The 14,375-nt window shown below is 46.0% G+C and overlaps 1 protein-coding gene across 1 annotated transcript in view; it reads right to left on the bottom strand.

The window, feature by feature from the left end:
• The window catches only part of nup205 (nucleoporin 205), an 85,908-nt gene that overhangs the window by 37,643 nt on the left and 33,890 nt on the right, over positions 1 to 14,375 (bottom strand). Inside the window, exons 17-20 of the mRNA XM_083763391.1 lie at positions 14,129 to 14,318; positions 12,679 to 12,799; positions 12,072 to 12,153; positions 11,134 to 11,298 (exon numbers count right to left, since the gene is read on the bottom strand). Coding sequence (XP_083619517.1) covers positions 11,134 to 11,298; positions 12,072 to 12,153; positions 12,679 to 12,799; positions 14,129 to 14,318 — 558 coding nt within the window. The remainder of the gene's footprint in view (positions 1 to 11,133; positions 11,299 to 12,071; positions 12,154 to 12,678; positions 12,800 to 14,128; positions 14,319 to 14,375) is intronic.

Below are 14,375 nucleotides of genomic sequence, written 5' to 3'. Positions count from 1 at the left end.
AAGTGTTTAAAACTGTTTATAACCTAAACGCTTGGGTTTAGTGTGTATAAGCGTTGTGGTCCAAAAATAAACAAGCTGTCTCAGCGTTATTGTCAGGGAGGTGTCTCTGTATCGTTTATGACAGTCAGTCACTCATGATACAGTCTGTTTCTAGCGAAAATGTAACTAAATCAGTAGCAGTAACAATAGCGTTTTCTCTCAGTCAGTTGATTCTTCATATCCATATGAGTGAAGCGGCCGGGGTGACATGTTTATTTTTCAAACAAAGTTCATATATGAGGCGATCTAAAATCCACCTATGGGGATTATAATGCAAATAAAAAGTACATGAACTACAGATATTGACGTCAGACGTCGGTGCTCTATTCAGAGCTAGGCTGATTATCAGACACTCAGAGAGTGGACGGGGTCTTTGGGCTGATTCAGAGCGACTCGGTAAGAGTGAAACCTGTAACTCACGAGGCAGGACGAAGGGCAGGTGCTGCAGGTGCGAGAACAGGAAGTCTTGGCTGGTCCTCAGGTAGCGCATGGTGGGGCCTGACGTGTCCGAGTAGGCACACAGCTGGTAGATCACCTGAGGGACCAGACGGAAAAACACACCCGTCAAACGTTTCACTTCATCTAGGTCAGTGGTTCCCCAAAGTCAGGGTCCGGGGAGCCCCAACTCATTGAGGGAGTTCCAGAGGGGTCCCCAGCTAAATGATACGTTTGGAACCAAATGGACCCTTATGGGTCTGTAACTCTGAGAATGTACAAATGGAACCAAACCAAATTTTTCATTTTTCGTTTTAAGTTTTAGTCGACAAAAACAACACTGTTTGGGAGGGTGAGAGAGTACAGTACAGTACAGTACCTGGTAGCAGAGCTCGGCCAGGTGTGGAGCCTGGCCTGTGATTACAGGCCCTGATCTCTTGTCGCTGCCTCTCTGGAGCAGACTCAGGATGGCGTGCAGGCAGCTCCGCGGACAGCCCAGAACACCTGCAGAACAACACAGGGGTCCTAGTAACATAACTTTGATTGATTGATTGAAATATGTATTAACAGTTTGCAGAATTACAGTACATTTCAAGCACAAACTCAATACAAAGACTGTTAACTGTGAGTGGATGACCCAATAAAGCATTACACTCGTTTACAAGAGGGTCCACCATGTTCAATTCATCAAAACATTTAGAGACGTACAAATAAGACACCTCAATATAGTCAAAGAACAGAACAGGAATTCATCATAATGGAGGTAAAAAGGGAAAATAAACATATACAGTGACGGGGAAAAGGGGAAACTTTAACTGTACGTCACGGTATGATCAAACTGACATTATTCATGATTGTAAAAAATTAAATTATCTGAATGCAGAGTTATATTTCAGCTGACTTTAAAAGTCCCTAGCCTCACAAATACACTTTCTTTTTTTTTTTTAAAGATATTTTTTTGCGGCTTACGCCTTTTATTGATTTTTTAAGGGACAGACAGTAGGCTGACAGGAAACGGGAGAGAGATGGGGGGATGACATGCGGTAAAGGCCGTGTCGGGTTCGGGAGTCGAACCCGCGGCACACCGCGACTGGATCACCAGTCCGGTGCCCAGACCGTTACGCTACGGCCTGGGCCACAAATACACTTTCAACACAGTGTCTGCACCACTTAAAATGTAACATAACTTTAACTGTACTGTCACGGTATGATCAAACTGACATTATCCATGATTGTAAAAAATAAAATAATTATCTGAATGCCGGGTTATATTTCAGCTGACTTTTAAAGTCCCTAGCCTCACAAATGCACTTTCAACACAGTGTCTGCACCACTTAAAGGAGAATTCCATGCTAGAATGCTTTCTTATCTTTCTTACCTTTCTTTGTAGTTGTTACGTCCCCATCAAAGAGGTCCAGGTGTTTTTTTGTGCAAAAACTCCTTATTGGCTATTTTCCCTACCATAAGCCCTCAATGAATTGCATTGCATTGAATGGGAATTGAATGGGGCTATGGGGTGTATTTCCATCGAAAGAAGTAGTAAAGTGCGCCGCTTGGGATAATATTTACATTATGAAGAGAGGATATATACAAAGAAATTATAATTTTGAGCGATGGAAATAAGTGAATTAGCACAACACCCCATAGCCTCATTCAATTCCCATTCAATTCAATGCAATTCATTTAGGGCTTATGGTAGGGGAAATAGCCAATAAGGAGCTTTTTCACAAAATAACACCTGGACCTCTTTGGTGGGGACGTAACGACTACAAAGAAAGGTAAGAAAGCCTTTTAGTATGGAATTCTCCTTTAAAATGTTCCAAACTTTTAGCACAACATACTCCACAGACATGAAGTCCCTCCCAGGGATCTGACCAAAGGAATCAAACATTTTAATCTTCATGATGGCCACATAAAGCCGTGGTCTGACCCAGTGTTGTTTTTGGCAGCAAATCTTGATTTTAGTTTTAGTCGTAGTCTCTTGAATAGCTTTCATCAGTGTTGTTTTCGTCGACTAAAACTAAGACGAAAAATGTTCGTCGACTACCTTTTTCCACTGACAAAAAATAATGGAAACTAAATGAAAACTAAGCTATGATGACTAAAACTAAGACTAAATATACTGACAATTTCGTCGACAAATAAAAACTAGACTAAAATGTTAGGAAGGGACTAGTGGACAAGAGATCCAGTATAAGTAATTTTACACTTTGGTTGCATGCTGAAAATAGCTGATCTAGAAGCTCACAACGCGTTGCATTGCGACGCATTGCGAGCTTGTAGATCGGCTATTTTCAGCAAGTGTAAAAACACTCATTACGACGGCATCAAGGCCCACCAAAACACATTTTAGTCGACTAAATCACCTGTAGATTTAATCGACTAAAATCTTATGACATTTAGTCGACTAAAACTAGACTAACACTAAGACATTTCCAGGTGACCAAAATGTGACTAAAACTAAATGAAGTTTCAGTCCAAAGACTATGACGAAACTGAAATCGAAATTTGCTGCCAAAAACAACAGTGGCTTTCAATAAGTTTTAGGGCGCTTTCACACCCAAAGTTCGCTTAGAAGGTCCGGATCAAGGACCAAGGACCAAATATTTGCATTTTGATTTTGGTCCGTTTGGTGTTCACACTGGACTTTGTAAAGCGTACCAAATATGTAAACAAATGACACGTGGACATGTTAAGCGAACCAAATAGTGGGGGGGAAAAGAACATGAGGGGAAATCACTGTCTACAATTTTTGCAGGTGCAACCTTCAGTCACACAGAGAGAGAAGAGAACAGCAACATGACAGGCAGCAACAACTTGCTATTGCATTCATTCTTATTAATTATTTTATTAGCCAAATAAGAGCAACAGATGAACAGAGGAGCAGGTGTTTGAACAATAATGTGCTTGCTGCTGAATGCTGATGCATAAATTCACGGAGACGTATAGCCTACAACAAGGTATCCCCGATAAAAAGGACTTTTCTTCCATGTGTGCACCTTCACCCATGTTATTTCTGCGCATCAAATCGGCGCCGCGGCGGGCATTTCCATGTCATCTTATGGTTTGGTCAGTTGGTTATTGAGCTTCAAGTCAGAACAGCTCTGCTGCAGCTAATTGAGTTGACCTAGTTTTACGTCTTTTGCTATAGTGATGTAATCAATTAAACATTTGGGACCACATGTGTATAGCTTATTTAACATTGGCTTTTTCTCGATACCTGCGGCCTGCGCGACATGGATGATTTTAAATATTTCTCTGTCTCTGCGTCTCTCCCATATAAATATATGGGTCTCTCCCCCAGTCCCCTCATGTGCGTGCGCGCCCACGCGCCCACAGACACACACACACACACACACACACACACACACACAAAAAGGAGGGGACACGAGTTGAAAGAGAAACTCGCATGAAGACTCATGCATCGCAGATTCGCATGCGTGGCGGCGGCCGGCGCATGATTAAAATAAACAGATCTACAAGCTAACATCGTGTGCCATACCGTGCACCATTCCATGTCGATAACTTGTAGGCCTACATTTTGCGCATGTGAACCTCGTATGCTGCGCTGCGCCTCGACATATACTGTATGCGTCTACTATTAAAATCAGACTGTCAGCTGTCATATGATCCCCGTAAAAAAATACATGCTTTTATAACTATAATTATTAATGCAGCCTCACAACTGCCGACGCCCGACGGCTATTTTGCCTATCGTCCTGTATTTGGTCCTCTATAAAGTCCGAATGCATTCACACCAGTAACGAACCGCACCGTGGTTCGTTTGGAAGCGAACCGAGTTCGGCCTTTTTTAGCGGACCATGGTTCGTTTCTTTGATCCGCACCAGAGTTCGTATGCACGTTCACACCAACCGAACCAAAGGGGTAAGCGGACCATGGTTCGTTTTAAACGAACCAAACATGTCCGGTGTGAAAGCGCCCTTAGTCACATTTTAGTCACCTGGAATGTCTTAGTTAGTGTTGGTCTAGTTTCTAAATCTACAGTCCATTTGGTCGACTAAAATGCAATTTGGTGGGGCTTGATGCCGTCGTAATGACTGATTTTACACTTGCTGAAAATGTAGATCTGCTATTTTCAGCATGCAACCAAGTGTAAAATGACTTATACTGGATCGCTTGTCCACTAGTCCCTTCCTAACATTTTAGTCTGTTGACGAAATTGTCAGTATATTCAGTCTAAGTTATCATAGCTTAGTTTTCATTTAGTTTCCATTTAGTTGTCGTCATGTTGGGGGACATACTGATATTATCCGGTATTATATTGGTTATGAATAATCTATTCAATTCAATTAAATTTTATTATAGTGTCAAATCACAACGAGTTGTCTCAAGACACTTTACAACCAACAAAGATCCACCCAGAGCAAGCAATATTGCACACATGTGTTCATTGGTTTCTCCCCACTGACTGTACCCACTCATACCTGTGCACTTTTGGTATTAGCATTATGTCATGCTTTAGCTATTGAAAAATAGCAGATCTACAAGCTCGTAGCGCGCCACCGAGTGGCGCGCTACGAGCTTGTAGGTCTGCTATTTTTGAAAAATCGAAGAACGACTGACATTTTTAGAATCTGATCTCAGGTCAGAATGGGGTAATCAGACCAGTGTGTGTGTCCAGTGGAAACCTCGTATGAATCTGATCTCCGGTCAGAATGGGGGTCTTCCTGTCTATGTTGGGGAATATATGAGTTATGAACTGTATTGTATTGGGAATGAATGTACTCTCACAGTGTGTTCATGTACTCTCACAATGTATTCACTCTCACAATGAATATAACCTCACATGTGTTCACTCATGAATTGTATGATGGCCAGGAGGGGGGAATGTATTGCTCATAGTTGTGGGAGACAGAGAGGCAGGTTGGTGTGTGCGTGTTAAGTAGGGCCGCTCCAACAGAACAGAGGTCTGGAGGTAAGGCTAATGGACTCCAGATGACTCTTGAACATGGCCTACGTGCTCGCAGGCCCTACGCCCACCGTGGCTGAAGCCAGCCAGAGCGCAGGCTGTGATGGATCCCAGACCACGGGTTTCGGCGCCCGTGAGTCTTGCCAAAACTTGAGTTCTGAAAGTATATATCAACTGACGAGAGACGATCGACTTCAGTCAGCCACTCCACGCGGTTGTCTCTCGCTTATGCATGAAACCATCTGTTGGATTGTACATGTTGACTAATTATTTTGAGCCATTTGACTCCGTCTATCATCTCAGTCCATTATTGGGGAAACATCTACACAATCAATATATTGGAGTCACGAGACCGGTGGATTTCCACGCCGCTGGCGTCACTGCAGAGCGGATCAGCAGACAGACAGACAGGTCAGTCAACTTTGTAGTTTTCTTTTAAGACAGAAAGTGACAGGGATGTAACCGCTCTGGGGCGACACTCGGTGGCTGGACCTAAATGATCCAGTACAACCTATATATAGACACCCTATATATATATATATATATAGACACAGATCTAGAGGGACAGAGACAGACTGAGCACACCCGGAGGAAAACATACATACAAAATATATAACAATTAGGGATGTTGAAAAAAGTTGAAAATCGACTCGATTATCGACTCATGCCTCCCGCGACTCAAAACGTATGAGTCGAAAAATCATTTTTATTTGTATTTTTTTGTTGTTGTAATGGCTCAGGCTATTATAAAACGTTATAAACGTTGCTGTTTCAAATGTTTTCCAAATGGGAGAGGTACGTGTTTGTCTGTGTGACACTGCTGTGCTGCGCCTGTCAGTGCCGCTCGTCACATGCAAGTTAACTTTGAGCAGAGCGCTGTGGACCCCATCGTCCAAGGGTGTGTGTGTGTGTGTGTGTGGGGGGGGGGGGGGTGGTATCTTAGCAACACTGAATGATCTGTCCCATTGGTCGTGTGCTCATATCATGAGCCAATGGCTGCAGCTCTGAGCTTCCCAGACCCAGGTTCACATCTCATCTCAACTCACACATGCAGTAAAGTGAACTGACAGCCACAGGTCTGCTCTGTTCTGAGCGGTGAGCGCTTTTCTCTTCTCGTGAAGAAAGCAGGACAGAGTTGTCAAATAAATCCCGCCGTCATTCATACTGTATTTATTCCCCGACCCGACATTAAAATACGGAACAACGTGCGTCCCGTATCAGTTCTTTACGGGGCTCGTGACAGGCTGCAGACACACAGTTGAGACTAGCCGATAGCGCCGCTGCTCCTTCAGTTTCGTTGTATACAAAATAAAGTTTATTTTTTTATTATTGGGATTTGATCATTGATGCAAATTCTAAACATATGGATGCAGCTGCAGAAGTTGTGTTGCTTAAAGGAATGCATAGTTGCGTTCTCCTCAACTGCTGCGCAGCAACAACAAAAATATAAAAATAATAAAGAAAATAGGAAAAAAATCGTTCGACACGACGATTTTCGGCCTCGACACGTCGATTGGGCAAATATGAGTCGTTTGGCATCCATAATAATGCATGAAACACACACAAATGCATGCTCTCTATGTCATCGAATGCATGCAAACGTAATGACCGATATGTAACAGCATACCAAGTACACATGCCACAAGTACGTCTAAACACAACCTAAGTACAACACTCTACACATGCACAACACACACACACAGCTAAAAATAGAGGGCACATCCTGCCGAAAAGATCCATCTCCTGGGAAACTGTTTTGGCGCTACGCCCAGAACACTCAGTCTAACGCCTAGAAGTCTGCAGATGTACTCTGATGCCTTGAGAATTGTGCCAACCCAAGAACATACCTTCAAAGCAAACAAAACACAGACTACAGGCGTGGGGAAACAGCCCCGCGAAGCGATCAGCACTCACATAAAATCACACAGATACACTATAAAGAATTACTGAAAACATTAGCTAAAAAAAAAATCACAGACACAGCGATCTTAAGCCCAACACACACCGGCTCTGTCTGACGCGGCGATTACAGTAACAAACCCCCAGGTGTGACCCTATATGTGATTGCACTTGTTTCAGGATGCTGATCGCCACCAAGGTGCAGTGCGCCACGCCACTTTGACCTGACCCATGAGAGACAAAGCCGACCTAACCAATTCGGGGACACGCCCAGCCAAGAGTCATCGAGCCAATTGCTGCACCCACCACCACCACAAGTCACTGGCAGCTGTGCCAACCTGAAGCCGCAACACTAATGGCCCCGACCTCGACTAAACACAACCCCACAACTAGATTCAGAACCAAGCCTACTTGCATCTTCAGGTGGTGACCGCCTCCTTCAGAAGCAAGTTCTGTAGTAGTGGTGTATACATCGATTCACAGAGGGGTGCCCTGGGCGCGGCCATTACTGAGGTGTAATCCATGGAGCAGGTGCTCCGTAGGCCAGGTGTAGATAATCAGTGCTGTTGCGCTTAATGGTACACCTCAGTAATGGAAAACCTCTGTAAACCCTCTGTGAATCGGTCTATAGGAGAGGGCAGGGCAGTGAGCACTAGATCCACTACACACTCTGCAGCAACATACCAAGAACAAATTTTGGACGACACAGACACAGACAGCCGCACCACCATCACCTCAATCGCGTTCACCCACACGCATACTCATGAACACACATACCTACAACAACCACACTTACCAAGAGGCATAGTAGAGACAAGCTCAGAAACACGATCACAATCACAAACACATAACCAGAATCATATACCGGCCTGCACGCCACACACAGACCTGTGCGAACACCAAGGAGTGACCAGTATCGACAAATACATCTGCAACTACATACACCGTCACCAACACGGAGTACACACACACAAACACAAACACATACATACACACACACACGAAAACGACACACACGACCATATCCCAGTCGACGGGACGGTAGACAACACACGCACGACCACAGTGGTCAGAGAAGTAGAACACCACAAACACACGTACACAGACACCCAACAACAACACTCGTACACGCAAGAACACAAACACTATCATACAAAAGAAATCCACTCAACTACAGCGATAGACCACCGGCGAGACTGCAACTGCCCAGAGCCGCCTGCCATTTAACTACAAAAGCGGCGTCCCGGGCAACACACACACGCCCACACAAATACATACATACACCCATGTCCACCCACAACATACGCACACGCACACACACACAACAGACACGTGAACGCACCTACACACACACACACACACACACACACACACAACCACACAGTGACGCCTTGATCCAGTCTGTGTTGAGCACCTTGGTGAGGAGACAAATAGGAGGCTTGGCTGCCACCCACCCAGGCAGTCCAAGTTCAACTGACCAGGGTGAGAGACTTCCCTGTTCTGTACCCCTCCTGCCCGTAGTGGGAACCTGAGGACGACGAGGGCCTACACCGATGGGGAAACGGCTGAGGCTGAAGAATAACGGACTAACTTGTGCTTGCGGTCTTGACTCTTGACACGAAACAGGAATAACGGACTTGATGCGAGCACCGGAGGAGCCGGCTCAGGGAGCCTTTTTAGAGTGCCAACATGACTCTTAAGTGATGTGCAGGGGAGGACGGCTCATGGAGTCGATGCATATGTACTGTACTGTGGGTTGTGGGTGGAAAACAAGAAGAAAGTGTCATCCAGATAGGCTGGATGCGGTATAGCCTAAATATATGCATGTGGGGGAGTCTTACCTTGAACATGTGACCATTACGTATATTCTGTGTTGTGTGAACCTACTTTGTGCATAGAGTTGGGCAGCGGTGGCCGAACGGTTTGAGGAGCGGTCTTGATATCGGAAGGTCGCTAGTTCGTATCCCCGGACCGGCACGTTAAAATTACCACCGCTGAAGTGCCCTTGAGCAAGGCATTGAACCTCTACCATGAAATGTTCTATGAGCAGGGCCTGGCTGTAAACAAGTTCTTGAGCTTAGTCCAGTTACCCTGGGTAAACATGGTAACTTTGCTTTGCTTTGCTTAGTTCTGCCGAGGAAGAGTCAGATTTGTGGACCAGGAAGTCCTCCATACTCGGACAGGAAGTCCTCCATACTCGGGACAGAAACAACCTATTTTACGTATATACGCGAGTGATGCCGCTGTAACGCTAAACCAACAAGGTGCAAGTGAACCCATGGGAAATTAGTCCCTAGTGTGCTTACAAGTTATACATGAACGCGCGCTTATCACTTGTTTTCGTATAAAGGTTGGGGGAAATACTGATATTATCCGTTATTATATTGGTTATGAATAATCTCACATGTGTTACCTATATATGTATACTAGGGAGGGATATTGTATTCACTCCACTGTTCCATCCCGGCTATTATGGGATGGTGTGCACTTGGTTAAGAATGTCTATGCAGTGTTTCCTGTAGGAAAAGGCCTTGGCATGGTGCTGGGCGTGGGGGGACCTTCTGGCGAAAAGTTTGATTAATTAATTAATTAATTTGATTAATAAATTAAGATTAATTTGTATTATTGCTCTTGTATTGCTATTGGAGACACTGGGGAGGCACTGGGGGGACACTGGGGGACACTGGGGAGGCACTGCAGGGGCACTGGGGAGACACTGGGGGGACACTGGGGAGGCACTGGGGAGACACTGGGGAGATATGGGGAGGCACTGGGGTGACACTGGGGAGACACTGGGGAGACATGGGGGGACACTGGGGAGGCACTGGGGAGAAACTGCAGCCACTGGGGAGACATTGGGGAGGCACTCAGGGGGACACTGGGGAGCCAGTGGGCAGACACTGGGGAGGCACTTGGCGGAAACTGGGCAGACACTGGGGGAGGCACTGGGGAGGTACTGGACATTTCATATCACACACACTATGATTCACTATCACCCTCAAAAAATAAATAAAATAATAATAATATATATATATATATATATTATTATTTTTGGAAGCTTGGCATGGCGCGATTTATTTCAAGCATGGCGCAGCGCCATGCCAACAACATTGTGCAGGAAACCCTGCTATGTCCCCCAAGGACCCCGAGGTCTGGAGGGGAAAAAGGCCAATGGGGGTCTTCCTGTCTAAACACAGGGAGATTCTGATCGGCCTACGAGGTCTGGTGAGCCGATATTCAGCCAATTCCTCCCTTCCGGCCACGGTCAGACTGTGGTGTTTGGGAACATTCTGGCCATGATGGATGACATGACGTGCGAAGCATTGGCTCGCCGCCCGGACATGGAAGTATATATATTGGGCTGGCAGAGAGACGGGCGACTCCAGTTATAACCTGCCGCGGTTTTGCTCTCGACCGATCTCTGCTTATGCATGACAGATCTGATTTTGGATTGTACCTTTTGGACTAATTCTTGATTTCAATAAACCTATTCACTTCTTAGACCTATTGACTCAGTCTATCATCTCTGTCTAAATATTGGGGAACAATCAATAGTCAGTGGAAAAATGCTGTTGACGAACATTTTCCGTCTTAACCCATTTTGCGCGGGAACCCCTTTTGGTGTTAGCATCATGTTATGCTTTAGCTATTGAAAAATAGCAGATCTACAAGCTTGTAGGTCTGCTATTTTTGAAAAATCGAAGAACGACTGACACATAGAAACATAGCTTTTTCAGAAAACTGTCAGGATGTAGAAGACATTTTTAGAATCTGATCTCAGGTCAGAACGGGTTAAGTTTTAGTGGAGGAAAAACACCACTGGGTCTGACCTGGGTCCTGCAGGTTGGTGGAGCTGACGGGCTTCTTCACCTCGTAGCCCAGCAGGTAGAGCGACAGGTTGGGGGCCTTGAGCTCCAGAGACGTGATGAGGAGGTTGAGGATGTGGATCTGGGTCTCGTGGCGGATCTTTGCCACCTTCTTCTGGGGGTCCGAGTCTGAGGGTCATGGTCAGGAGGACGGAGAGAGAGGGGAGGGTTTATAAGCATGTCTGAACAAGGCCATACGTTGTAATACAGACAGCGAAGAGTGACAGGGTTTGAAATGCTGTAGCAAGAGAGGTAGAGGTTTATTGTATTTATTGTTGTTGCCCTGTGTATCAGAAAGATCCCTCTGTGGGTTAGTGGAGTCACAAAGATTCACAAACGTAGACGAGAACTGCTGGAGAACCAAGCATTCACAAAGAATTCTGGGTATACTGTCTATATAAATGGTTGAGGCCTACGGAAGCTTTCAACATTGGTCCGGTTCCTATAGCAACTCCCCACCGTTCCAACTATGGGATTGCAAATATAGTGCAAACTCCGTCAAACTTCGTCTTTTAACCCATTCTGACCTGAGATCAGATTCATACGAGGTTTCCGCCGGACACACACTGGTCTGATTAATCCATTCTGACCTGAGATCAGATTCTAAAAATGTCAGTCGCTCTTCGATTTTTCAAAAATAGCAGACCTACAAGCTCGTATCGCGCCACTCGGTGGAGCGATATGTGCTTGTAGATCTGCTATTTTTAAATAGCTAAAGCATAACATGATGCAGACACCAAAATGGGTGCCCGGTCAGAATGGGTTAAAGTGAACGTGTATGCTTGGGAACTGGGGTTTATGCTAACAGCTAGCGGTAGAGATAGAGTTAAACAGTCTGAAATCTGACAGTGGAACATTTCTTCAAATAAAGGAGACGATCCAGAAATCCACACGAGACTCACCGTCTCCTTTTTCAATGCCTTCTTCTGCCTCCTCGTTTTCCAGACACTCCACGAAACCTGCCATCAGCTTGTCACTGACGGCCTGCAGGAGAAAAGATGCACAATGAGAGTTCAAATGCAGAAGGAAAAAGGGCTTCATAAAGAGTGGACGGTTTGTGAAAACACAGGCTACGGTTCATCACTCCTAGTGTAGGCAGACAGACATGATTGTGAATCTGCTCTCACTTATTTTGGGTGCAGTACTTGGTAGACAGTACTTGGTTTAGACTATAGTCATTGGTCCTACAACTACAATCTATCTCAAACCCTCACCCTAAACCTAACATCCCACGTGGCAGCACACCTAAACCTAACCTTAACCCATGTCTAACCAATGACTAGTCTAAACTAAGTGCCCAAAATAGAGATCCAGTATGAATCAGTTATTTTATAAAAAAAAGTAAATAATAATAAAGTAAAAATAAAAGTATGGATTAACTGTTGCACTTCTAGTGTGAAGGGTGGAACCCGTACCGCGCTGTGTGTGAAGTCTAGTCTAGTGTGAAGGGTGGAACCCGTACCGCGCTGTGTGTGAAGTCTAGTCTAGTGTGAAGGGTGGAACCCGTACCGCACTGTGTGTGAAGTCTCCAACCAGCCTCATCTGGATGTTGGGGTAGCGCGCCACACGACGCAGGATCTTAGCGCTCTGGAAGGCGGCCTCTGGGTTGGAGCTGTTGTGGCACAGGTACCTGCCAGACACAAGGAACACAAGGTGAGCACAGGTACCTGCCAGACACAAGGAACACAAGCATGGGGGGGTGAATACCTGCCAGGAAAGGAAGAGAAGTGGTCACGTGACTGGCCCGCGCCATGACACTTTCATGGGAGCCAAACTAGTCAATGAGAGCTCAGGGACCAGCTCATGAACAAACATTATTTATGAATGACCTTTTGTAAAGTAATCACTTCTGGAAAATAACAATAAGACATGTAACACATTATTGTCTGCTGTGTTGCTTTTTGATGTGTACACTGTGTGTAATTTTTATAGAGATATGGTATCTAAAGAGCACAAAGTACCTTTATGAACGTGTACCAAGTATCACGAGACTTCCCACCGTTTCCTGTCTGGCAGCAACAAATCTCGCTGTTTAGATCCTCAGATAAAATGATATACTGTGCACTCTGTGCACAACGAAAAAAAAGTGATTAGAAAACAACCTGTGATATGTCTTAGTTTATATTCCTGAACCGATTACATGACAAAGGTCTCAATTTATTGTTCATGAAGAATGTTTGTTATGTGCTGGTCCAGCCGGCTCCATTCACTGCCATGTATTCATTGCACTTTTGGTGTGAGTTTTGGCTCCCATGAAAGTGTCTGTGAAAGTGTCATGGCGCAGCCCAGTCACGTGACCACTTCTCTTCCTTCTCAGAGCTTCCTTGCCAGAGACAAGGAACACAAGCAGGAGAGTGAATACCTGCCAGACACAAGGAGCACAGGCAGGGGAGGTGGGCACAGGTACCTGCCAGGGGGGACACTAGCAGAATGGGTTCTAGTTACCTGGCGATGTTGACGATGTGGTTCGGCACTTTGGCTCTGAGGGCTGGGTTCTAGTTACCTGGCGATGTTGACCATGTGGTCTGCCCTGCTGCTCTGAGGGCTGGGTTCTAGTCACCTGGCGATGTTGACGATGTGGTCTGCCCTTTGGCTCTGGGGGCTGGGTTCTAGTTACCTGGCGATGTTGACGATGTGGTCTGCCCTTTGGCTCTGGGGGCTGGGTTCTAGTTACCTGGTGATGTTGACGATGTGGTCTGCCCTGCTGCTCTGGGGGCTGGGTTCTAGTTACCTGGTGATGTTGACGATGTGGTCTGCCCTGCTGCTCTGGGGGCTGGGTTCTAGTTACGTGGCGATGTTGACGATGTGGTCTGCCCTGCTGCTCTGGGGGCTGGGTTCTAGTTACCTGGCGATGTTGACGATGTGGTCTGCCCTGCGGCTCTGGGGGCTGGGTTCTAGTTACCTGGCGATGTTGACGATGTGGTCTGCCCTGCGGCTCTGGGGGCTGGGTTCTAGTTACCTGGCGATGTTGACGATGTGGTCAGCTCTGCGGCTCTGCGGGCTGACCCCCTGGAGGAGCTGCTCCAGGGGGGACACCAGCAGGGATGCCTGGCTCTCCCTGAGGAGGTCCATGAAGACCACCTCCTTCTGCAGGGCCAGGTCCAGCAGACACAGGCAGTGCAGCACCGCAGACTCCAGCTGCTTCTTACCTGGAGGGGAGGGAGGGAGGGAGCACCAGGCATTAGAACGCTGCCTTTTGACAGCAC

This window comes from Protomyctophum parallelum (assembly GCF_964188405.1).
Source record: "Protomyctophum parallelum genome assembly, chromosome: 4".
NCBI classification, from domain to species: domain Eukaryota; kingdom Metazoa; phylum Chordata; class Actinopteri; order Myctophiformes; family Myctophidae; genus Protomyctophum; species Protomyctophum parallelum.
The sequence above is the reverse complement of the archived record's forward strand: the minus strand, read 5'-3'. Positions and strand labels throughout refer to the sequence as shown.